Source organism: Salvelinus sp. IW2-2015, linkage group LG5, assembly GCF_002910315.2.
Source record: "Salvelinus sp. IW2-2015 linkage group LG5, ASM291031v2, whole genome shotgun sequence".
NCBI classification, from domain to species: Eukaryota; Metazoa; Chordata; class Actinopteri; order Salmoniformes; family Salmonidae; genus Salvelinus; species Salvelinus sp. IW2-2015.
The window spans coordinates 6,127,486-6,151,778 of NC_036844.1; the positions used below are offsets into that span (position 1 = coordinate 6,127,486).

General features: G+C 42.2%; 2 protein-coding genes, 1 long non-coding RNA gene and 2 other non-coding genes across 5 annotated transcripts; 3 read left to right on the plus strand and 2 right to left on the minus strand.

Moving 5' to 3' along the window:
• On the plus strand, positions 1–1,524 carry LOC139027734 (uncharacterized). Its single transcript, XR_011479853.1, has 3 exons — positions 1–26; positions 302–417; positions 1,220–1,524. It is a non-coding gene; the product is annotated as an uncharacterized lncRNA (long non-coding RNA).
• On the plus strand, positions 83–213 carry LOC111964544 (small nucleolar RNA SNORA17). The gene has a single exon (XR_002877399.1). It is a non-coding gene; the product is annotated as a small nucleolar RNA SNORA17 (small nucleolar RNA).
• LOC111964545 (small nucleolar RNA SNORA17) lies at positions 1,347–1,472 on the plus strand. Its single transcript, XR_002877400.1, has one exon. It is a non-coding gene; the product is annotated as a small nucleolar RNA SNORA17 (small nucleolar RNA).
• A 3,426-nt stretch (positions 1,525–4,950) lies between the features above and the next one.
• On the minus strand, positions 4,951–8,458 carry LOC111963842 (small ribosomal subunit protein uS2m). Its single transcript, XM_023987391.1, has 4 exons — positions 8,371–8,458; positions 7,330–7,440; positions 7,056–7,185; positions 4,951–6,792 (listed from the first exon to the last, which is right to left on the minus strand). The coding sequence occupies exons 1-4, from the start codon at positions 8,393–8,395 to the stop codon at positions 6,243–6,245; spliced, it is 816 nt and encodes a 271-aa protein (XP_023843159.1). The 5' UTR covers positions 8,396–8,458; the 3' UTR covers positions 4,951–6,242.
• A 432-nt stretch (positions 8,459–8,890) lies between these two features.
• On the minus strand, positions 8,891–21,566 carry LOC111963843 (protein phosphatase 1 regulatory subunit 26-like). Its single transcript, XM_023987392.2, has 5 exons — positions 21,387–21,566; positions 14,726–18,488; positions 10,453–10,573; positions 10,167–10,219; positions 8,891–9,918 (listed from the first exon to the last, which is right to left on the minus strand). The coding sequence occupies exons 2-5, from the start codon at positions 18,415–18,417 to the stop codon at positions 9,894–9,896; spliced, it is 3,891 nt and encodes a 1,296-aa protein (XP_023843160.1). The 5' UTR covers positions 18,418–18,488; positions 21,387–21,566; the 3' UTR covers positions 8,891–9,893.
• Between the last annotated feature and the right edge of the window lie 2,727 nt (positions 21,567–24,293).

Here is a 24,293-nt window from a genome sequence, read left to right on the forward strand (position 1 = left end):
ATAGTGGGTCATGACGTGGCGCCATGGTAAGTCCTTGCCTCATTTGGTTACGCACTGGCTCAATGTCTTGTTCTCCTAGCAATCTGCCCCTTGAGGTGTTGCAGTCCGACGTACGTGTTGAGCCTGTGTCATGAGGGGCGGAGAGTGACAGGGCTATGTCTACACCAAAAACCCAGAACAGTGGGTACTTGGAGTGATCATAGCGGCAACATCTGCAACAGTAATATGAAATGTAATGCGGTAAATGACTGGGGTTCATATCATACGTTAACGTCCTTTTCTCTGGTCCTGGAATGTTAAGCTGCAATGATAATTGGATACCGCTGATTGGTTCCTTCCTAGCGGATGTAACCTGGATGTAGCAGAATAATGCCGCCTTTCCTCCCTGAAAGAATGCTGTGCAGTGTGCACAGAACGGTAAGCAACAACCATGGCAATTTAACTTTTTAAGTCTTAAAATAAATATGTAATAGGTCTGTGATGAGAAATCATGCACCACGCTGAACTTGTGATGGATAACCCTACCACATTATCTGAGACCTGACAGACATGGTTACCAAATGCATGCTGGGTCATAAGTCTACTTATGGCTAAAGCGATTTCAATGGAGAATCCATATAGGCCCCTAATAACAGTTTTAATGGGAGTTGTTTTTCAGAAGACCGTTACTAAGGGTACCTCTTAGGGGTCCTTGCCTTTGCGATAGGCCACTGTTACAATGAGCTGACAGACTGAAACTAACCAATGATGGCACGACTGCCCTGTTTAGTGGGCATGGATCCGGGCCTCATAGGCCCAGCTATCATCCCATCACCGGGAGGACCGGATCTATGTCTGACTATTAATCAAGCACATTTGATCTTGGTATGACTGATGCTTTAGAACAAGGGTACTCAACCCATGTCCCTAGGACAGGTTTCCCAAACTGTCCTCGTGACCCAAGCTTTGATCATTTGAATCAGCTGTTGTGCAAAAAACAAATGCTACCTTCGAGGTCTGGAGCCTCCTGGTTGTCTGTTCTACCTGATAATTGCACCCACCTGGGGTCCCAGTTTTAAATCAGTCCCTGATTTTGCAAACAAACTCAGTGTAGTGGCTTTGAGTTCCATACTGAGTGCTGTTGAACTATCAGCTATCTACTTGACTAACTACTTATTAGATCTACACTTGGCTATTTTGTTGGTTTTGTTCATTACTGTTACCATCTTGTTATTTTCAGATAAAGGATGGTCTGGATGTGTAGCAGTGCTGACTTACTGGTTTATAGTGGGTCATGACGTGGCGCCATGGTAAGTCCTTGCCTCATTTGGTTACGCACTGGCTCAATGTCTTGTTCTCCTAGCAAATCTGCCCCTTGAGTGTCAGTCCGACTGTACGTGTTGAGCCTGTGTCATGAGGGGGGAGAGTGACAGGGCTATGTCTACGCCAAAAACCAGAACAGTGGGTACTTGGAGTGATCATAGGGCAACATCTGCAACAGTATTATGAAATGTATACGGGTAAATGACTGAGGTTCATATCATACATGTACGCCTTTTTCTCTGGTCCTTGGAATGTGAAGCTCCAATGAGAAAAATGAGGTACCGTGATTGTGTCCTAGCAGATGGTAACCTGGAAGTAGCAGATGATTGCCGCCTTTCCTCCCTGAAAGAATGCTGTTGCAGTGTGCACAGAACGGTAGCAAGCAAACATTGCAATTTAAACTTTTAAGTCTTAAAATAAATGTGTAATAGTTCTGTGATGAGAAATCATGCACCACGCTGAACTTGTGATGGATAACCTCTACCACATAATCTGAGGCCAACAAATAGTCAAAGTGTAGATATAATAAGCAGATAGCTGCTAGTTCTACAGCCCTCAGTCTGGACCTCAAAGCCGATTCCACTGAGTTTCCTCTAAATCACTGGGACCGCAGGTGGGTGCAATTATCAGGTAGAACACATCAGCAGGCTACAGACCACGAAGAGTAGCGTTTTGGTTTTTGCACCAACACAACTGATTCAAATTAGACAAGCTTGATGATTAGCTGATTATTTAAATCAGCTGTGTAGTGCTTAGACATGCACCCCTTGGGGTCAAGAGAACATTTTAGGAAACCCTGTCCTATAGGAAGTGTTCAATACACCTGTTCTAAAGCATCAGTCATACCAATATCAAATGTGCTTGATTAATAGGTCAGACATATATCCTGTCCTCCCAGTGAGGGGGATGATACCCAGGCCTGTTAGGCCCGGTTCCATGCCCACTGAACAGGGYAGCCGTGCCACCTTTTGTTAGTTTCAGTCTGCCCGCTCATTGTAACAGTGGCATTTTAGGCAGAGTTACATCRCAAAGGGCAAGAACCCCCAAGAGGTACCATTAGTAACTGGTCTTCTGAGAAACAAGCMCATTAAAMTGTTATTAGGGGCCTACATGGATTCTCCATTGAAATAGCTTTAGCTCAGAAGTAGACTTAATCCATGTCTGGGAAACCAGAACCAAGCATTCACAACCCAGCATGCATTTGTAACCATGTCTGTGCAGGTCTCAGATAATGTGGTAGAGGTTATCCATCACAAGYTCAGCGTGGTGCATGATTTCTCATCACAGACCTAYTACACTTTACTTCTTAGACTGGACAGAGTTCCAAATGCCACCTGGTGTAGCTTACCATTATATTCTTTCAGGGAGAAAAGGCAGGCCTTTACTGCTACTTTCATGTGCCATCTGCTTGGACAGTGTGACACCAATAGGTCATGGTGGTATCTAATGTTCCCCATTGTACTCTTCACCTCGGAGACAACTATAAAAGAGAAAACAGGACATTAATTATGCTTTASCCTTAAAAGAGCAACTCCGCCAAAAACATATTCAATCTCCAGCACTTAAACAGTCTACATTCGTGAAAACGGCACAGTTACGTTTTAGCCGGTGACAGAAGTAAAAATTGTAAAGACTAATTTTCAAACACTGATATTCGCGGGTCATGGGGAGCAAGAAAATAGACTCCCTCTGGTTAAAAGCTACTATATAGGTTTTTAAAAAACAGTTTCTTAATTCTAAGCCTACCGTGATGTCAGAAGCATTTAGGACCTTCCTCTTTTTAACCATAGAAACGTAACGTTTTCGCATATGTAGGCACTGGTTTGGTGCGGGAGATAATGAATGAGGTTAAAAAGTGGAGGAGTTGCCCTTTAATAGTTTACTAATAGTTTACATGTACACCTACATAAAATGTAGAGCCACAAATCTGAGCGCCCAGGTGGCCGCCGCAATCGAAAAAACGGAAACGCCACAAACCGAGTTTGCAACGCCTCTAAGATAACATTTTAAATAAGGCATAAAAAGCAGGCATATCCCGCTAGAAATTAAACGTATACGAAGTGAGTGACTGGCAGTCAGTGAGCTACTTTTGCTAGCCGCAATTGCCAACAGACAATGTCAGACTAAGTTGTATGTGTTAATTGAATCAGCAACATGTTACTCCGAATATTTCTCAGACGCTCAAGAAACATCGTTGCCAACCGTATCGGAAACGGTCTGTACAGTAGTACGGAACCACGTGCGTATGGTTACAACTCAATTTTTAGAGTGGAAAGAAAATATATATATATATATATATATATATATATATATATATATATATATACACACACGCTGCTGCACCGGAGACACCAACAAGTACTCAAGTTTGACATGTACTACAGTAGGTAGGCCTGAAACTAAAACACGTAAACCAGCTACTCACCATGCTCAGACCTCTGAGTGAGAACTGAAGACAAAAGGACGAGAACCGGGGGAGGTGTCTATTTATAAGGATCCCCTACGGAATCTTTGAAGGACAATTTAAGGCATGCAAATATGCGTTCGAGTGGTTTCATTCAATCGCATACAGGTCCACTAGCTTGGTTTCCATCCAATTGGCGGCAGATTTAAGTGAATACTCCAGAATAAGCAAAAAGTAAATATCCGCCTTTTCCACACCAGTGGGGTTTCAACCAAATGTACTTTTTGCGGATCAAAATCAGTGCGTGGTTAAGTAGTGCACACAAAATGTACGTTTTCGCTTAAGTTTTCATGTACTCAATAAAAGCTTATAGTTCAATGTTTCCATCGCATTTTCAACTCTAGTTTTGTCACTAAAACTATTGCATTAATTAAATAGCAAATATGCCTACTCTAGCCCAAGGTTTCCCATAGTCGGTCCTGGGCCCGCAGGTGCATGTTTAGTTTTTTTTGCCCTAGCACTACACAGCTGATTAAACTTACCAACTCATCAATCTTTGATTGTTTGAATCCGCTTTGCAGTGCTTGGGCAAAAACCAAAACGTGCACACAGGGGAGGGAGGCCCCAGGACCGACTTTGGGAAACCCAGCTCTAACCAACAGCTCACAGTGCTGGTAGGCTGTGTGTAGTCTACATCAGGGATGGACAACTGGCCAACGTGGCCCCAATGTCATTTTTTTTTAGGAACTGTCTGGGTCTCAACCTACTGTTAAGAGTTAACATAATAGCATACACAAGGTGCAATTTTGAAATTTGGTTGTGCATCAGCAGTCACTCAATTAGCTCATGTCAGCTAAATGTATTTAGATTGGTAAATGAGTCTAGAGGCCAGCTATCTAAACTTGCAGTAAGCATGGTCGAATTACCGACCAGGGTGTGGCCCATTGATCATCAGTGACCATATTAAAAGCTGCAAACAGCTTTTTTGCAGCAAACTTGCTTTAAAACGGCAACATTTTAGGAATTGTTTTCTCTTCGCTGGCACGAGGGGGGCCTATAAAATGTTTTGCTTGCAGAGGGGAGGGCAGGGGTGGGATACGCAGAGCCACCATGATGAGTTCAGTTTTTTTTGTGGCCCCCACCCACACTAAAGTTTCCCATTCCTGATCATCATGAGAATATTATGGATAAGAGTGAGAATAKTTGTGTTTGTCAAACAGCAGTCAAGCATCAAGTCACCAGAATAAGACCCACGATATTTATTGGAAAGGAGCATCAARATCACAGTGCACCTCCACCGTCCTGTGAAGTTCAACATAATTTACAATATTTCATCTGTAGCCGAATAAACTGCATGGTCCCCCGAGTCGTAGTGGGAGAAACACACACCATATTATTTCGACTCCAAATTTACTACGATAGGATGGTTATATCAATATTTGTGCATAAAGTCATTTCCACTGCCATTTCACACAATTAACTTTACAGACACAAAAATATCCCACCATGTGGAACGAACAAATTATCTGTCCGCATTTATAAATTCAACCTAAATTTCCTGTTTCCATACCAGCTGTTGTGATTTTTTTTATTTTAAATACGATATGACTTTACTCACATAAAAACTGTGGATGGAAACATCATTTAAATTGATCAAAAATAGAAGCTACGATGAAGACATCTGATATGGTGATTGCTATACAGTTGGTACAATAACCCTTCCACTGGAGTCACCATGATCACTCTCCTTGGTGTAAGTTTCAACTCATATGTAATAATAAATATGCCATAGCTATACATTTTATTGGCACAATGATAACAATTAGATGAATTTAGTCATTGGCAAAGTTATAGTTTTCTTGCACTAGTTGGACATGTCTTGTACACTAAGATTTTAGCCCAGTATTAAAATCCACTAAAAAGTATGCGTGTAGAAAAATGCATACAAAAGAGAACAAACAAATGTAGTGAAAATAAAGTTCACTTGATAAATAGAACGAGTGTAGTGCATTCATGTCCTTTGATACAGAAATGCTATTTTTTCATTGAATTTGAACAGACAATGAAAAACAAGCTGAGATTTAGCAATAATCTGGAAACATGCAGATCAAATCTGGATCAGTTGATGGAACAAACATTGGAACTACACATTTTTGTACACCTCAGTTTCTCCAGATACATCTAGAAAGAGAGCAACAATTCTATACAAATTCACCAAATCTGTTGCTGTAACATGATGAAACATGATAGAGTATTCAGAGTATTTTAGCAGTAATGTCCTTGTCCATGTTCAAATACCGAAAAGTAATCCTCTATCTTCTCTTCTTTGTCATAAATCCATAATCTGATACCCATATGTTGGGACAAACTAAGAAGTGGAACACTTGCCTCCAGATACTACTCTCTTAGCCAAAAGGTAAAGATTTCACCTATCCTGTTACTTTAGATCAGGTATTACTTCAAGGAAGGGAGTAAAGAAGAATGCATTTTCAAAGAACTCAAACAGGGGCCCTTCATTCCCCCTTGTTGCCCCTCACTAGGAGCCTGGTGTGAGGCCCACTGCTGATAGACCCCGCAGCAGCTCCATCTGTCTCCTTTTGTCCTTGGCTCGGTTGATGGTCATCTTGAACAGGCGGCAGTACAACTCCATAGCGGCTGGTGTGTCGTCATTCCCAGGCACCGGGTAAGTCACCAGGCTGGGGTTGCAGTTAGAGTCCACCAGCCCCACTGTGGGTATATTCATCTTGGCCGCGTCGCGGACCCCCACGTGCTGCTGGAAGACGTTGTTGAGTGTTGAGAGGAAGACGATGAGGTCAGGCAGCCGAACCCCCGGGCCATACTGGATGGGTGCGTTGGTGAGCAGGCCGCCCTGCCAGTAGCGTGTGTGGGCATATTCTCCGCAGTCTTGCGCCGTGCTCTCCACCAGGTGACCAAACTGGCGRCGGCGTGAGACGAAGAGGATGACGCCGCCACGGTAGGCGATGTGGGCGGTAAAGTTTAGGGCGCTCTGGAGGTGCTCCACTGTCTGGTCTAGGTCGATGATGTCTTGGTCCAGACGACTGCCGAACAGGTAGGGCTCCATCAGCCTACAAGAGAGGKAGGGAGAAAGAGCGGGAGCAAAGGAGAGAGAGAAACCAGAGATTGTTTGTGTGAGAACGTCATTCTGTTTATACTTACATGTTGTCTCGAATAGCTGACAAACATTTTGTCCAATGGAGATTCTTTATTCTACCCGTCTGATCCAAGATGGTAGATCAGAGTCATAAGTCTAATGTGAACCACAATGACAAGTTGACAAAAAATCATAGTGCAACTGTTAGATGAAATATGGAAATCATAGTCAACATACCTGTGTCTGCAGCCTTTCTTGTGGCCGAGGTGAACTCTGGCATCGAATAGATCTTTCAAGGAGAACAGTTCTGACAAGYGGAAGAAATCTGGCATTTCAAGGGGAAGGTTCAGGATCTTGTCAGTGACATCTACAACAACAACAAAAAAAGAGAAGAGATGATCTCCTTGTGATGGTGAAGTAGAGAATGTTTATGAATGCGGGTAAAACTTAATATCCATACCTATAACTACTGTCARATAGCTAAATGTACGTGTCACTGACAACTGCCTACCTGTGCTGTCAGTTTGCAAGGGGAGTGTTTTGACGGCCGCAGCAGACGCACAGAGCGGTCCACTACAGGAATATCCGGCTGCAACAAGCCTGTGGTGGAGCCCGCACAAACCTAAGAAACAACACCAGAATAAAGTTAGCTAGCAGTCATAAAATTACGACAGTAGCTAACTACAACATATCAGCGATTACATTGTAACGCTGACCATCCAACTTGATTTGAATGTGTGATGTAGAGGGCTGCATTCCCGATGGACCCAACAGAGATCATTGCGGTGCGCCAGGAGCAGGCAGTCAGACAGATGACTTTGGCATTAAAATATTTGTTGTCCCGCAGATTATTTGAAAAGGTTTGTCTTGCTGCTTTGCATGCATTATTTTAAGCCTACCTATTGTATTAAAAGCACATTTGTTTTGTTGCATTATTCACACACTCAGAATTCACTGGTTCAACTTCAGTAGCCTACCTCTCCTCTATAGTTGGGTATTTAAATTCAAGTGTGCCTAGGCTTGATGCACCGGTACCTCTTGCCATGCTGCAGTAGAGAAAATAGTCTTTGGCAGTTTTTCAGGCGTACTTTTCACACCGCCTGATGTAGAGGCTAGCCGTACTTGTGCATGTCAAATACTAGTATACTGTAGCCCAGTAATACAGATAGCCTAAAATAATAGGCCACCTGAGAATCTCGGGTAGTTTAATTAACCTATTTCTTAAATTATTTTTGCGCATTTGATACTGCCTATAGGGGGCAAAATTGCTGGGACTGGGTCGGGTTTTGGACAATTCTTCCGGTAGTGGGTGGGAGTCGGACAGAAAGCCAGAGGGTGCGGGCAAGACGAAGAAATCAGGCCCACGCAGACCTCTAGTGTGACGCTACTGCTAGCTAGCCAGTATGCATTGGTTGTGTAATGGAACAATCGGCCTATCAAACGAGCATAGGTTGTACAGTTTTACAAGGTAGCAAAATATATTTAAAATGTATTTTGTTTAGAAGCATAACCAACATAGATAAATTGATTGTATAATGTAAATAAAATGTACCTTTGGTAAAAACTCCGGCTGCCATGTTTGATTAGGCTCTGTACCCTCCCACTGAAGTTCAAATAAAAATGTGACAGGGTAGTTGTAGTCCATTGGATGTTTCGTGCGCGCTAGATCAAGCGTCAATAATTTCTATTGGACCACAACTCCCACGAACACTCATTAATTTGAATGTTTATTCAAAAACTTTATTGAAATGTAATACAAAATCAATGTACAGGTAACTGCCAAAATAAAGGAAACACAAACATAAAGCGTCTTAAGTTGGGCCACCACGAGCAGCCAGAACAGCATCAATGCGCATTGGCGTATATTCTACAAGTGTTTGAACTCCATTTGTGAGATGTGCAGTAGCGGTGTCTGTATAAAATCACTGGGGAAGTCAAGCTAGTAAAAAAGCCATATTACAAGTTAGTTTGTGATAATTGTGTTGTTTGCTCTATAACCCATTCCTTCATAAGTGATATAGCCTAAAATAAGGCAGAGACAACAAAAAGACAACTGTCACACAGTGGCGGAATAAATTGAAAAACACATACCTTTGTTTAATCACATACCCGGAGAGCAATCTGTCAGGTGAAGTCCACAAAACAAATATTGCATGTAAAAAACAGTTAGACCTACAGCGGGGTCAAACAAGTTAATGTTTTTGACAGTTTCCTAAACAACCATACTGAACAAAAATATAAACGCAACATGTAAAGTCTTGGTTTCATGAGCTGAAATAAAAGATCCCAGAAATGTACCATACACACAAAAAGCTTATTTCTCTCAAATTTTGTGCACAAATTTGTTTACATCCCTGTTAGTGAGCATTTCTCCATTGCCAAGATAACGTATCCACCTGACAGATAATCCAAGCAGCTGAGAGGTGTGGCATATCAAGAAGCTGAATAAACAGCATGCTCATTACACAGGTGCACCTTGTGCTGGGGACAATAAAAGGCCACTTGAAAATGTGCAGTTTTGCCACACAACACAATAGCACAGATGTCTCAAGTTTTTCTATTGGCATGCTGACTGCACGAATGTCTACCAGCGCTGTTGCCAGAGAATTGAATGTTCATTTCTCTACCATAAGCCGCCTCCAACGTGGTTTACAAAACTGTGGTAATACAATATACTTGGTGTTTCCTTTACTTTGGCAGTTACCYGTACATTCCTCTTTCTTGTCAAATTCTAGCCAGATTTTCCAAACCTGTTGATTTCATAACCTTGTTTTTAACAAAAGTGTCAAGAAATTATATTTCAACATTAATATGAACATGATGTAGAAGAAAATGTATTGACATTTAAAACATTCAACAACTCTCAAAATGTTAATATTGAAGATCAATAGCCTAATCAAAATAGCCTACTATGCAAATACGAAACAAATATAAATAATACAAATATTGTTGAACAAACCAACAAAGAGCTGAAGTGCAATTTCAACACAACTAACATACTTCCCAATCAAACAATTCAACCAACAATAACAGTTCAACATTTCAATGTTTGATAAGAATTCTTGAAGATGTGCTTCACTTCCAAGTTGATTCAATTTTCCTGCAAAGCAGAATCATTTATCATTACACATTGTTTCTCTCTGCATTGTTGGGAAAGGCCCATAAGTAATCATTTCACTGTTAGTCCACCTGTTGTTAACGAAGCAGGTGACAAATCAAATTTGATTGGACTCAAGGAACCCCTTAGATTCTAATCATGTAATTTCCTACTCCTTTATTTATCTCCTTATTGTACTATTGTGTTATCAAGTATGGTAAATATGACAAGATGAGACTGACAAAATGTACCTGGATAGTGGTAGAAATTGGAGCACTCTCTTGACAGGTTTTTTAATCTTGGTCTAATGAAAAAAAGCAACCGAAAGATTCCATTGTCAACAAACCAAGCCAACAAACATAAATTCATCACAAACCTATTCCAGACAAATCAGAACACACTCTAAAGCCCCTTGCACAATGCCCATACAATACCCAACACATAGACACACCTAGCCAACTCAGTTTCTGTTGGTGTTTGTTTGGCATTGTATGGGCAGTGTGCAACAGGCTTAACTGTTCCTGTATGTCACTGTACCTTTGGCTGCTTTACAGCGACTGCTTTATACACCAATCCTCTCCTCTTGCTCCTCTCCTCTGTGTTCAGTGCTATGTAAGGGCTGAGGTCGACACCAGGGTCAATGGCGCTGGATAGAGACCTGGGGCAAGGTAGAGGAAGTAGCATCAGTGCATGTTTAAGACTGGCTACATTGTAGCCGGCAACAGCAGACGGATTGACCTACACATCACCCGACATCTTCCAATGACTACTCATTATAATTTGGAGATTAGACAAATCTGCTCAAGAATAATCGAACACAGCCTAATTTCCATACTCCTTAAAACAGTGACTGCTTATGCACTACACGTTATGAAAAGTATGCTCATATCATTCTCAATCTCAACATTAGAGAAGTCTAAATAGTCAGGCCGCAGAACAGTGTTACATGCGGTTACCAGAGGGAGATGTTAAGAGATCAAGCAGAGACCTTGGGAGTTTCTCATTCATGTCTTCCAATCGGTCTGTCTGATAAAATGTATCTGGGCCCAAGGTACTGCTGTACTAATCACTGCTGAGTAACTTTGATTTGATACAATAATGAAAGGAGAAGTAGGAGGAGACTGAGGCCTTCAACATTAGCTAAATGAGTCATGTACATGGACAATATAGCAAGGGTCTTCAGAAAGTATTCGCACCCCTTGACTTTTTCCAATTTTGGTTGTGTTACAGCCCTTATTTAAAATGGTTTACATTGATATTGTCTGTCACTGGCATACACACAATGCCCCATAATGTCAAAGTGGAATTATGTTTTAATGTCTACACATGAACTAAAATTAAAAAGCTGAAATGTCTTGGGTCAGTAGGTATTCAATCCCTTTGTTATCGCAAGCCTAAATAAGTTCATGAGTAAAAATGTGCTTAACAAGTCACATAATAAGTTGCATGGACTCACTCTGTGTGCAATAATAATGTTTAACATGATTTTTGAGTGACTACCTCATCTCTGTACCCCACACATAAAATGATCTGTAAGGTCCCTCAGTCAAGCAGTGAATTTCAAACACAGATTCAACCACAAACACCAGCAAGCTTTTCCTATGCCTCGCAAAGAAGGGCACCTATTGGTAGATGGGTAAAAAAAGCAGACATTGAATATATCCCTTTGAGCATGGTGAAGTTATTAATTACACTTTGAATGGTGTATCAATACACCCAGTCATTACAAAGATACAGGCGTCCTTCCTAACTCAGTTGCCGGAGAGGAAGGAAACTACTCAAGGATTTCACCATGAGGCTAATGGAGACTTTAAAAAAGTTATGGATTTTAATGGCTGTGATAGGAAAAAAGGACGGATCAACAACATTGTAGTTACTCCATAATACTAACCTAATTGATATACTGAAAAGAAGGAAGCCTCTACAGAATAAAAATATTCCAAAACATGCATCCTGTTTGCAACAAGGCACTAAATTAATACAGAAACAAATGTGGCAAAGCAATTTTTTTGTCCTGCATATAAAATGTTATGTTTGGGGCAAATCCAATACAACACATTACTGAGTACCACTGCATATTTTCAAACATACTGATGGCTGTATCATGTTATGGGTATGCTTGCAATTGTTAAGGACTGTGATGTTTTTCAGGATACAAAAAAACAAAACAGAATGGAGCTAAGAACAGGCAAAATCCTAGAGGAAAACCTGCTTCAGTCTGCTTTCTACCAGACACTGGGAGATKAATTCCCCTTTCAGCAGGACAATAACCTAAAACACAAGGCTAAATCTACACTCAAGTTGCTTACCAAGAAGACAGTGAGTGTTACTGAGTGGCCGTGTTACAGTTTTGACTTAAATCTGCTTGAAAATCTATGGCAAGACCTGCAAATGGTTGTCTAGTAATGATCAACAACCAATTTGACTGAGGTTGAAGAATTTTGAACAGAATAATGGGCAAATGTTGCACAATCCTGGTGTGGAAAGCTCTTAGATTTAAGACATCAGCATGCTTCAGTTCGGCTGGTGCCTAGCCAAACGGAACGAGTGTGCTCGCATAGTCCCTTTAAAGACCGTTGCTTGTATAATGAGAAAAAAGTGGCAATAGTACCGTTTGTCCATTTTGAGAAGCGGTAAACAGTACACACTTCCTCAAAATAGTATGTATTAATCTAAGATAACTCAAGAAATCTGTCATTACTTTCAACGTTTTTGCCAAGGAGATTTTAGTCGCGCAATTGTACATCTAAAATGTTTGGTGCAGAGACTTCAGCTCCAAACTTCGTCTTGTCTCCACCCAAAAAATTTTGGGCTTGAACAGCTCGAAAAAACCCTCACCAAAACAAAACAAACAAAAAAGTCACAAAATGTCATAATATATGCATGAACTCTTCCGAACTGTTTCGGCTGGGAAGCATGCGGATGCCTTTACGCAGAAAGACTAACAGCTGTAATCGCTGCCAAAGGTGCTTCTACAAAGTATTGACTCAGGGGTGTAAATTTGATATTTCAATAAATTAGATATATATATATTTTTTTTTTTTTAAACCTTATGGGGTATTTTGTGTTTGAATTCAGGCTGTAACACAACATGTGGAATAAGTCACAGGGTATGAATACTTTCTGAAGGCACTGTAGATATTGTTGTTTAACAGCAATCCACATTCCTTGAGTGGCAAGTGTCCCGAGGAGTAACAGCTGGTAGGTACATCTTGAAGAGCTTTTCTGTGATGTACGCATGGTCCATCTCGGTTCAGCAATATCAAGGTATGATTCTTATATTGTTGAGGCTACATTTTAATTTTAAACTATATTAAAAATACCATACGATCGTCTTTTGACATTTTCTCATTGGTTCACAAATACATGCGCACACACTCATATTGACCATATCAATCTTGAATTGTTAAATCAGAAGAGAGGCACCACTGTTGTTGAAATTCACTCTTTATTATACAGTTGCACTTTAAAGAGACAGTCAAAGTATCCTTCCTCTGACAGGGAAAACCGGTGAAAGTTCAATTTTTGCAAAATATTTATGAAAACTGGCGATGCACAGCATGTTCAGTAAGTATTTTTTCCTCCTTTCTTCCCCATAAACAAAAATAAATAACATTCTTTTCACATATGAAAATTCAAGAAAACTACTAGAACATAAAAGAAGCAAAAAAACAAAGAAAGAAAAAAAAAACTCCCACCAAATGGCAAGTGGAGAAATACGAAGAGCCCGATGAGTTTGTGTGTGTGCAGTTGACAGTTTGTGAGCGGGAAATGAACCACTGATATGGGCAATGTGCCTATGATTGTAAAGAGGACAATCTCTTCATGATAGGCCACGAATTCAGAAAGGATTTGTATATTTTCAGACACAAAACAGAGCACACACACAAAAAGCACGTGTAAAAACAGCATCTGAACAGGTGTTAGTCGCTTTTGCTAATTTAACCGCTGCTCACAGAATCCTTCAGAACAGAAACATAGCTTATGATAAGGGCTTGTTATGAGAATGCTACTTTTTTTTGTTTCCATGCGTTTGTGTCATTAAATGGGGAAGACTGTTAGAAGGCACAGGGAAGATTTTAGACTATTAAAACATTACAAAGAGGCTAAGGGAACACAGACGGGAATATTAGGCTAGTTGAATGCAGAGTTCGAAGTATTTGCATTATAAAAAGGAGTCCCTTAAGCCACTCATCCATGGAGCTACAAAACACTTCTACCTCACTGCTCCCTGTTAAAATGATGTCTTTATAATTCTGTATTTGACCTAACATTTTATAGTACTAGTGTAGTATTTTGGGGTGGTTAGGCTTATATCTTTGATAGGGTTTGAAAGTTTAGCTTTTTTTTTTAATTTTATTTTTTAAATGTCAGTGAGACAAAAATAACCAGTTCCTGTATTAAATGACCAGACACACCAAGCTGTGCATTGGTGGTATGAACCTTCATGCACTAGGCTTGTTGTTTCAGGGTGGTGATTGATATTGCTTTTAAGAGCTTGAATGATAACAATGTAGTAACAGAAAATGGAATCTCAGAGCACAAATGAAAAAAAAAAAGTAGGTTTGTCTTAAATTCTTGTGTTATAGTATTTTAAATAGATGTATAAAATGTACAAACATATAAAAAAATAAGCTTTGCACTATGCTCATTTTGTGTATCAACAACAAACCAACTATCCCTTGGAACCGTCAAATGAACGAATGTACATGATATCCACTAGGAAGGAGGGCACACTCAATAGGTTAACGGGAAAAAAAGGCTATGTGATGCTACTATGTGAAGGTACAAGGAAAAAGCCTGAACTTACAAAGTAGGAAAGCTCTGCTTCTTCTCTGGGCTCGTCCTCTCGTCTGACTCGCTGACATCTGTCTCATCTACACACTCCTCCTCCCCTCGTCTTTCTATCTGCTCTTCTCCTCTCTCCTCTGGCTTTCTGCTCTCCCTTTCTCTTTCATTCTCTCCTGCTGGCAAGTCACTTCTCCTTTCCTTCTTTCCCTCAATCACTGTCACCTCCCTGCTCCTGACCTGTACATGGTTTGTCTTGTTCTCGGACAGTTCCACAAATGTGGTCTGGTTCTTGGCCACGTGTACCACGCTGCTCACCGACAGCCCTGGGGTCAGGGTTGGAGGTTGACCCCAGCGGCTGCCCGGCCCTGACCCATGACCCTGGAGGAAGTACCTCCCGGACGGCCCCGTCTCCACAGGTCTCCTGGTTAGGCTTGGGAACGGAGAGCTGAAGACGACAGCCGTCTCTGAGGATGAGGGGCAGTGGAAAGGAACCAGTGGGGATTTGATGATGCTCCCAATCCGTACAACATCAGGACAGGTGGAGACAGGTGTGTCCAATGCAGGTGCAGGCTCAGCTCTCCTCCTATGTTGATAGATACCGGCTGGTACTCCACACTGATACGCTGGCGTGGTGGCTGTCTTCTCACCAAAACTAGGTGAGCTGTACTGGAATGGGTTCCGGTTATGGATCTTCTCTTTTGTCTCAGTGGGGGGGAACACTTGGCTCTTAAGCCACTGCTCTGAGTCAGTCCTGGGCAAGGGGGTGCTGGGGCTTGGAAATGATCTGTGGCTGTGACCCCTTGCCATCTCTGAGCTGGTATACTGGTGGGCATCACCGCTTCCTGAACCCGAACTGAATCTCCTCCTCTTATCAGCTCTGGTAACCCCAGCGCCATCAGCAGGCTCCAGGGCTGTAGGATAGGAGCTGGGGGTGAGGGCTGAAAGGAGGCACGATCCCCTGGCTGTTCCTAGGGTGGAGGTGGGGTTGGGGTTTCCTGGGGGTGTGTTGGGAAAGACTCCTCTGTCCGGAACTCCTCTCTGCTCAGGACTGCTCTGACGAGGCGGGTCAGGGAATTGGGTAACATCCATTCTTGGAATTTCAGCCAGCTGATTTTCCGTTTTGATGCTTTTCTCTGTGAGAGGGACTGTAGTTTTGCCCTTGCCGTTCCCATCTCCTGTTTTCCCTGCGGTAGTAGAAACTTTAGCCTTTTCCGCCAGGAACTTTCTGATCTCCTGTTCAATGCTGTCGTCGCTGTCCACTGAACTACTCTCTTCCTTGATCTGAAACACCCCTGGGTTAACTCCCGACAGGCATTCTACACCTTTTGTCCCTTCAGATCCGTCTGTCTCATATGCCTGGATAAGGGGCTCTTTGTTCTTATTGCTCTGTGGATGCTTTGACACATTCTTACTCACTTTGCACTTCTCTCTGTTGTCGTTCCCACTCTGGGCTGTAGTCGTAGTAGTAGTAGTTGTAGTAGTGACTTTAAGGGTCGTTTTCAAAAGACTGGTGGTCTTGGGCTCAGGCTCCGTTCTGAGCTTCTTTAGCGGTGATGCTGTTTTTCGAGACAAATACTCATCCTCCTTGAGGCCCTTCCTTGACTTCAACTTCATATCTCTAGTCTTCTTTTTCAACTTCTTCTTGGTCTTGAGCAAGTCTTTTATTGCAGTGTCCAGGTCTTCGTCACTGTCCAGTGAGCTGCTCTTCTCTCCACTCTGTTCCCTCCTCCTCTCGGAGCCCTTCACTGATTTCAGTGGGGCTTTCTTCAGGGACGACACAGACCCTCTGTCATGCTCAGTCAAGGGTTTTGTGACTGCCTCCTCTTTCATTCTGAGATCAGTCTCTCGTTCCTCCTTGGAGCCGCTCCTGCTTCCGTCTTCCTCTTTGCGCTTTCTTCTCTGCGTCAAAGACAGCCTCAGTGTTTTCTTCTGGGCCAGACTCAGTTTGGTGTTCTTCTCTGGTTCAGTCGTAGTGTTAGTGTCACCCTGACTTGCAGTACCAACAGCTGAACCAGGCAACAGTTTGTGTATTTGAGCCTTCTGCTCGAGAAACTTCCGGATTTCCTGTTCGATCCCCTCCTCACTGTCAACGGAGCTCTCATCATCACTTTTATTATTATTATCATCAGGACAGTTTGTGGAGATGAGGGAAGTGGTGGACTCTGTGGGGCTGCTGTTGATGTTCATAAGACCTGCAGCGTTAGGGTTAAAGGCCTCTGGAATTTTAATGACAGCTTTAGAGATGTCCAGAATGGCCTCAGCACACATCAGCTCAGCTGTGGTGGTTGTGATGGTGTTCACCTTCAGGGTGGCTGGGCCTGGGGTGGTGTGCTGCTCCTGCTCCCTCTCTCGCAGGGGCTCCACATGAGTCAACAGGAGGAGGCCGTTCCCTTTGGGACTGCTAGCTGCTAATCTCTTCTTGATAAGAGAGAGTGAGGAACCTGGAGTTTGTGAGGGTAGATACGATTTTACATCCCTAGTCTCGGGTTTATTTTTTTTATTTTTAGACAGTTTGCGTTTTTTCATGGCCGCTGCTGGAGTGCTGATGCTCTCTGGACAGTACAGGGAAGCGGCTGCTTTACTTACTTGCTTATGTTTGGGGGGTAGAGATRGAGAGAGTTTGGGTACACTCTTTTTCTCTTTCTGCTTCTCCAGCTGGTAGTGGCGAATAGCCTCCTCAATTCCGTCATCGCTGCTGCTGGAGTCTGACTCCTCTTTGAGGAGAAGAAGGGGCTTGGAGGACTGTCTGCCTCCTCCTTCATGTCTCTCTTTCTTCTTCTCCTGCTGGTAGCGTTGAATAGCCTCCTCTATACCGTCATCACTACTGCTGTCACTGTCAGACAAGTGTTCYTCCACTGCTTTCACCAAGGGACACTTCAGTGTGTCAGAAAGAGGGTTCGAAATACAGGGGCCTCTCTTCCGTTCGAAAGAGGACAGTTTTTTGACCACCGCTGCTTTGCTTGTTGTGCCCAATTTCTTAAAGGGATTCTCTTTGCAGGTGGGTGTCTTACTTTTTACACGTTTTTTCATGGGTGGTGGTGTGGTGGTCTGCGTTTCTGTTTTGACACTTCTCGGGACCTGGTTGCTGGCAGTTAAAACCTTATTGCTGTCGGATTGTGGTTTGGGAGGTTCTGGAACGGTTGGAGGAGACTCCCTCCGCGGCATCTTGGGTGGCTGTAGAATATTCGTGGATGGCTCTGGCTCGGCCTTGCGTTTGTGGTCGTCCTTTTCCTTCAGGTACTCCTGTATGGCCTCCTCGATCCCTCTATCCACCGAGTCATCGCTGTCAGAACTCTGGCTCTCCGAATCAACATTTGAGGAAACTTCTGGCACTGCCAGCAAGTTATTAATGTGAGTGGCAGGAAGAGGTCCTCTGAATTTGGGCTTGGGCCCCATCACCACAGGAGGCCCCCTCCGGGCCTTGAAGCCCTGGCCCTGGGAGCCGCGGGCTCCGACATCCTGTCCTGGTTGTCCTGGCAGCACCTGGTTCCCCTCCGTCTCATTGCCCATGTCGAGTGAGGAATGGGTGCTCCTTAGGCTCTCTATGATCATCTGGACCTTCTCTGGGATGGGTGTTCCAGTGGTGGACAAGTCGCTGTCAGAGTCATTGAAGCAGATGGGCAGACCGCTAAAGACTCCGGGCGGACCGCCGCACGATGACTTCCATTCTGTGTGAATAGCCGCAACTGGAGGCACGTTCATCAAGTACATTCTAGTGTGGTGCTGGGGTGGGTGGGAGCATGGGAGCACATCTGCCTCTGACAATACTCACATTTTTACATCTGAAACAAAGAGAGAAACGAGAGGGAGGTCAAAATACAGCTTTTGTATGCATATCATACAACATTCTTTATATACAGTTGAAGTCGGAAGTTTACATACATCTTAGCCAAATACATTTAAACACAGTTTCACAGTTCCTTACATTTAATCCTAGTAAAAATGTYYTGTCTTTAGGTCAGTTAGGATCAACACTTTATTTTAAGAATGTGAAATGTCAGAATAATAGTAGAGAGAATTATTTATTTCAGCTTTTATTTCTTTCATCACATTCCCAGTGGGTCAGAAGTTTACATACACTCAGTTAGTATTTGGTAGCATTGCCTTTACATTGTTTAACTTGGGTCAAACGTTTTGGGTAGCCTTCCACAACCTTCCCACAATAAGTGGGTGAATTTTGGCCCATTCCTCCTGACAGAGCTGGTGTAACTGAGTCAGGTTTGAAGGCCTCCTTGCTCGCACACTCTTTTTCAGTTCTGCCCACAAATGTTCTATGGGACTGAGGTCAGGGCTTTGTGATGGCCACTCCAATACCTTGACTTTGTTTTCCTTAAGCCATTTTGCCACAACTTTGGAAGTATGCTTGGGGTCATTGTCCATTTGGAAGACCCATTTGCAACCAAGCTTTAACTTCCTAACTGATGTCTTGAGATGTTGCTTCAATATATCCACATCATTTTCCTGCCTCCTGATGCCATCTATTTTGTGAAGTGCATCAGTCCCTCTTGCAGCAAAGCACCCCCACAACATGATGCTGCCACCCCCGTGGGTTGGGATGGTGTTCTCCGACTTGCAATCCTCCCCCTTTTTCCTCCAAACATAACGATGGTCATTATGGCCAAACAGTTCTATTTTTGTTTCATCAGACCAGAGGACATTTCTCAAAAAAGTATGAACTTCGTCCCCATGTGCAGTTGCAAACCGTAGTCTGGCTTTTTTTATGGCGGTTTTGGAGCAGTGGCTTCTTCCTTGCTGAGCGGCCTTTCAGGTTATGTCGATATAGGACTCGTTTTACTGTGGATATAGATACTTTTGTACTGGTTTCCTCCAGCATCTTCACAAGGTCCTTTGCTGTTCTTCTGGGATTGATTTGCACTTTTCGCACCAAAGTACGCTCATCTCAAGGAGACAGAACGCGTCTCCTTCCTGAGCGGTATGACGGCTGCGTGGTCCCATGGTGTTTATACTTGCATACTATTGTTTGTACAGATGAACGTGGTACCTTCAGGCATTTGGAAATTACTCCCAAGGATGAACCTGACTTGTTGAGGCCTACAATTTTTTTTTCTGAGGTCTTGGATGATTTCTTTTGATATTCCCATGATGTCAAGCAAAGAGGCACTGAGTTTGAAGGTAGGCCTTGAAATACATCCACAGGTACACCTCCAATTGACTCAAATTATGTCAATTAGCCTATCAGAAGCTTCTAAAGCCATTGACATCATTTTCTGGAATTTTCCAAGCTGTTTAAAGGCACAGTCAACTTTGTGTATGTAAAGTTCTGACCCACTGGAATTGTGATACAGTGAATTATAAGTGAAATAATCTGTCTGTAAACAATTGTTGGAAAAATGACTTGTGTCATGCACAAAGTAGATGTCCTAACCGACTTGCCAAAACTTAAGTTTGTTAACAAGACATTTGTGGAGTTTTAATGACTCCAACCTAAGTATATGTAAACTTCCGACTTCAACTGTATATTGTTCAGATAGTCACTGTACGCTATAGGCTATCCATCATCGTATTTCGACTATGGACCTATAAAAGGACTACATCACATTAATGCTGAAATGCTCCTTTACTGAATATCATGATTATTACAATGATTTTTTAGAGCTACAGCAATGCAGTAAGGGCATAGGCCTAAATTGGCAAAAATACCAAATCTGCCAGAATATGAATTGCTTATAATTTAACTCAACCAATTAGGACTATTCTACAGAGACTATGGCATGCACGAATACACTGTATTAAACTAGCAGCAGGTGGAGGGCGGTCATGTGTAGCGCGATACTCAAACCCGCCATACTGTATCTCCACTGTCTGAAGCCTACCAATGAATGATAAACAACGTTGCCGACTTCCAAGGCTGCAGTAAACCGCCGAGGAAGGGCCGCAAGCTCGGAGAAGACCAAGTCTAGGCTACTGTTTAATTAAATAATGCTTCACAAAAACGCCAATATCATGTGATACACGAATAGAACGGGATATGAGTCAATGTACATGTACAGCCAGTGTATGACGGTAGAAAGTCAAAATAGACGACAATCTGTCCAAATTGTGATAGCCATCATCATCATACATCATTTAACCCGAGAACGACTTCACACTGGATCCAAAAATTATTTGTTAAAATTKAACTTTACCTGTGACAACATTAACTTAGTCTGCATAAGACTATACCTGATAAATAGGACGATTTTCTTTCCAACAAAATCATTCACGTACGTCGAGGGCATTCTCTCCGTACCTCAATGCATCGGTTGTCGCAACGCCACCCCCGGCAGTCCCCGTATCCCTCTAGCGGCCCAGGCTGCACTTATGGCCGGTGTGTATCACTAGGAGACACCGCAGACCAACCAATGTTCCTTCGCTACCCGGCCACTGATCTTCCAAACCCTCACTTTACGTTGTCATCTTCTCAAAGGACACGGGTTACTCGACAATATGTTTAAGCACTAACAACGATATTCATTTAAATGTATAAAACAGGCGGGATTGGGAAATCTCATTGAACCTATTCGTTGTCTTGAGAAATAAGATACTTGCGGGCCTCTTCTGTTCAACCGGCATTTTTCTGCGAAGAAAACCTTTGTATTGTGTTCCTCAACAACCTCTATAGTCACACGGAACTGTCGTGTCGGCACAAGATATCAGGACATCAATTTAGCTCAATTTACCTGGTTATGGTTGAATCGCTCGTACGGGTTAAATGTCCACCAGTTTCGCTGGTTTTCCTAGTAGCTATTAGCTAATTCTATAGATTTCAGCAGTATTCACACACAGAACTGACACAAGCAAACAGTGCACGGTCTCTAGCACCCCTTCCTCTCCACCTCGGTCAGCTTTTTTTTTTTAAAGGAACATAGCCTAACTCTCAAAGTTGACCAATGACCGTAAGGACTATGTTAGTTTATGTAACAGCTCCTCCTGATATTTAACCTACAAACCATTTTATATTCYGATTTCATTGATATGGACAGATATATTAGACATTAAACAGGGAGGCCTTAGCCTAATTTAATTATAGTAGCCTATGACTTTACCAATAATATCCACAGAGGGGTTGGTTGTTTAGCATGCACAGCTATGGTGTAAAACTTATGACGTTGGCTTGGGGTTGTTGACAACATGTATGCTATATTTTGTCTCCAATGTTTATTGAAAACATAAATAAATTGGCACAATGAGCACTTGTTGACTCTCAAATACATCGTTAAAGTTGTTGGTTAGCTAGCTAATTTTTTTTTGCCATATTAGCATAGATTTGACATCAGTCAAAACACCTCAAAACAAGACATGGTAAATCTCAATAACAAGATAAAACGGTCTGAAACGAGCCACCTACGTACGATTCCCCACATTGCAGATTTGAGTAATTGTTGCTATCATCCAGAATCACGACAACAACACGCTGACTTCTGCCCCAAAGAAGAGTGCACGATGTACTTGCATTTTATGAAATATTGTGGCTAATTATATTTTGTAATAATTACACCTTCTTCAATGTGAAAAGCACATTACAACACCTCAAGTTAAAAAAGTAAATAATCATAATAGTATGATAAATTGATTCCACTTTTATTCCAACAAAGCTGCAGGGTCAAACATTATACAGTTATACATTTAGTGCAGTTCAAAGTAGCAAAAGTAGCCTAATAGAAAGTAATGGTCAATCCTTGATGTTTATAATTCATAAAAAAATGGAAATATGTATTGTCTACTATGTTCCATGCATTTACTGTAGGTTGATGAAGGTACAGTAGGTAGATGAATACTACATGGCTATACTATACATATTCTGTAGCTGCAGTTGTTTCAAATACCACAAGATGGTGGTATATGCAAACATAAAACATATATCTTCTTTTCTTCTCATCTGCTCTCCTCACCTCTCCCCTTCGTCTCTCTTTTCGACCCTCTTCTCACCCCTCTCTCTTTCTCTCTCTCATCCAGCTCTTCTCACCTCCCTCTCTTCCCACCTTTCCTCATATCCTCTCTGTTTTTCTTACTCCATCTTCTCACCACGCTCTCTTCCTCAGGTGCAGTTTCACCTCATGTTCAAAATACTGATTCTTCATGTCTCCTCTAGCTTCTTTCCGCTATTTCTTAATGTCTGTCTGCTTGTCTTTCTCTCTGGGTGCGTCCCAATAATCTCCCCTTCTTTGTGAAGTGAACACTTGTTCACTACTCTGCACACATTTAGAAGCATTTGATTGGTGTAGGCATGGTCTAGACTTGGGGGAGTTCCCATACCAGTCATTTACTTTAAAATCCACGAAGGTAAGCGAACAAGTGCACACTTCAGGAGAAAATAGAGATTATGGGAACAACCCCTCTATCCTTCTATCCCCTTCCTCCAACACTTCCTTGTTGTTTACAAAATGAAAATACAAAAATAAAAAACATTGCTATCACCCCTCAGTGAATGGGAATGGGACCGGCGAGGATATCATGTTACCAAAAGGTGTTCGCTACTCCAAAAATCCCACTCCTCCCACGTGCAAGCATGCACGTAGATCAACAGAGTGGAGCTTGTAGTAACCTTAACAAGCTTCTATCACAGTGATTCTCAGTGGAGTCGGTCACTTTCTCTCTTCCTCTGTAATTAATCACTGCAGTGTCCTAAATGGCACCCTATTCCCTACAAAGTGCACTACTTAGCCCTCTCATCAAGTAGTGCACTTTGTAGGGAATAGGGTGACATTTTTGAGGCAGACACTATCTCACACACCAGCTTAAAATATCTTAAAGCTACAGTCTGGGATCTGGGAATCTTTACAATTCTTAGCCAAAACCCATTGATTCTTGAATAATATAACAAAATATATGCCTCATGACTCATGAGGATAGCAAAGTCCTTGGATCTAGAGTGATGTCTTTGAATTTGAGAGGGGTTACATTTCCCACCTAAGCCCCTTCTCTCAGATGAATACCAAAATATGTGGCGGCGCTGCATTTTGGCGGAAATACGAATCCCAGATTGTAGCTTTAATGACGACAAATTCCGATTGCTTCCCAGGAACTCAGTAGTGAGAACATGTGTCCCAAATGGTAACTTATTCCTTATATAGCGCACTACTTTTGATCAGGGCCCATAGGGAATATGGTGACATTTGGGAAGAAGAGGGCCTGATTAGGGAGTTGAGAGCAGTTTTCTATCTTTAGGCCCAGTATGAGGAATGTTTCATATTCAGGTCGAGCAGTTTTTTGAGTTCCACTGTAAGTATCTCCATTAAAAACATCTCAAAGTCTCTCACCGCACCGAAAACTTTTCCCCCTTCTGTATATTTTCCCGAACTATGTGTGTGAGATCCACCAAGCATTGTATTGATGCAGCCTTAAATAACGAATGGGTATTCTAATACTAAGGCTCATTAATGTTCAGGAGGATGAGTCTTAGTATTAGAATACCCATTCATTATTTAAGGCTGCATCAATACAATGTTTAGTAGGCCGTCACATTGGATGTAGCAGTGAAGAGGCAGACATATTTTACAAAAAATCTGCTCTAGGCGAGGCTGTTATTATACAAAAGTGGAAAAATAAATTGGCACCAAACATCCAAACATAATGATAACCAAAGT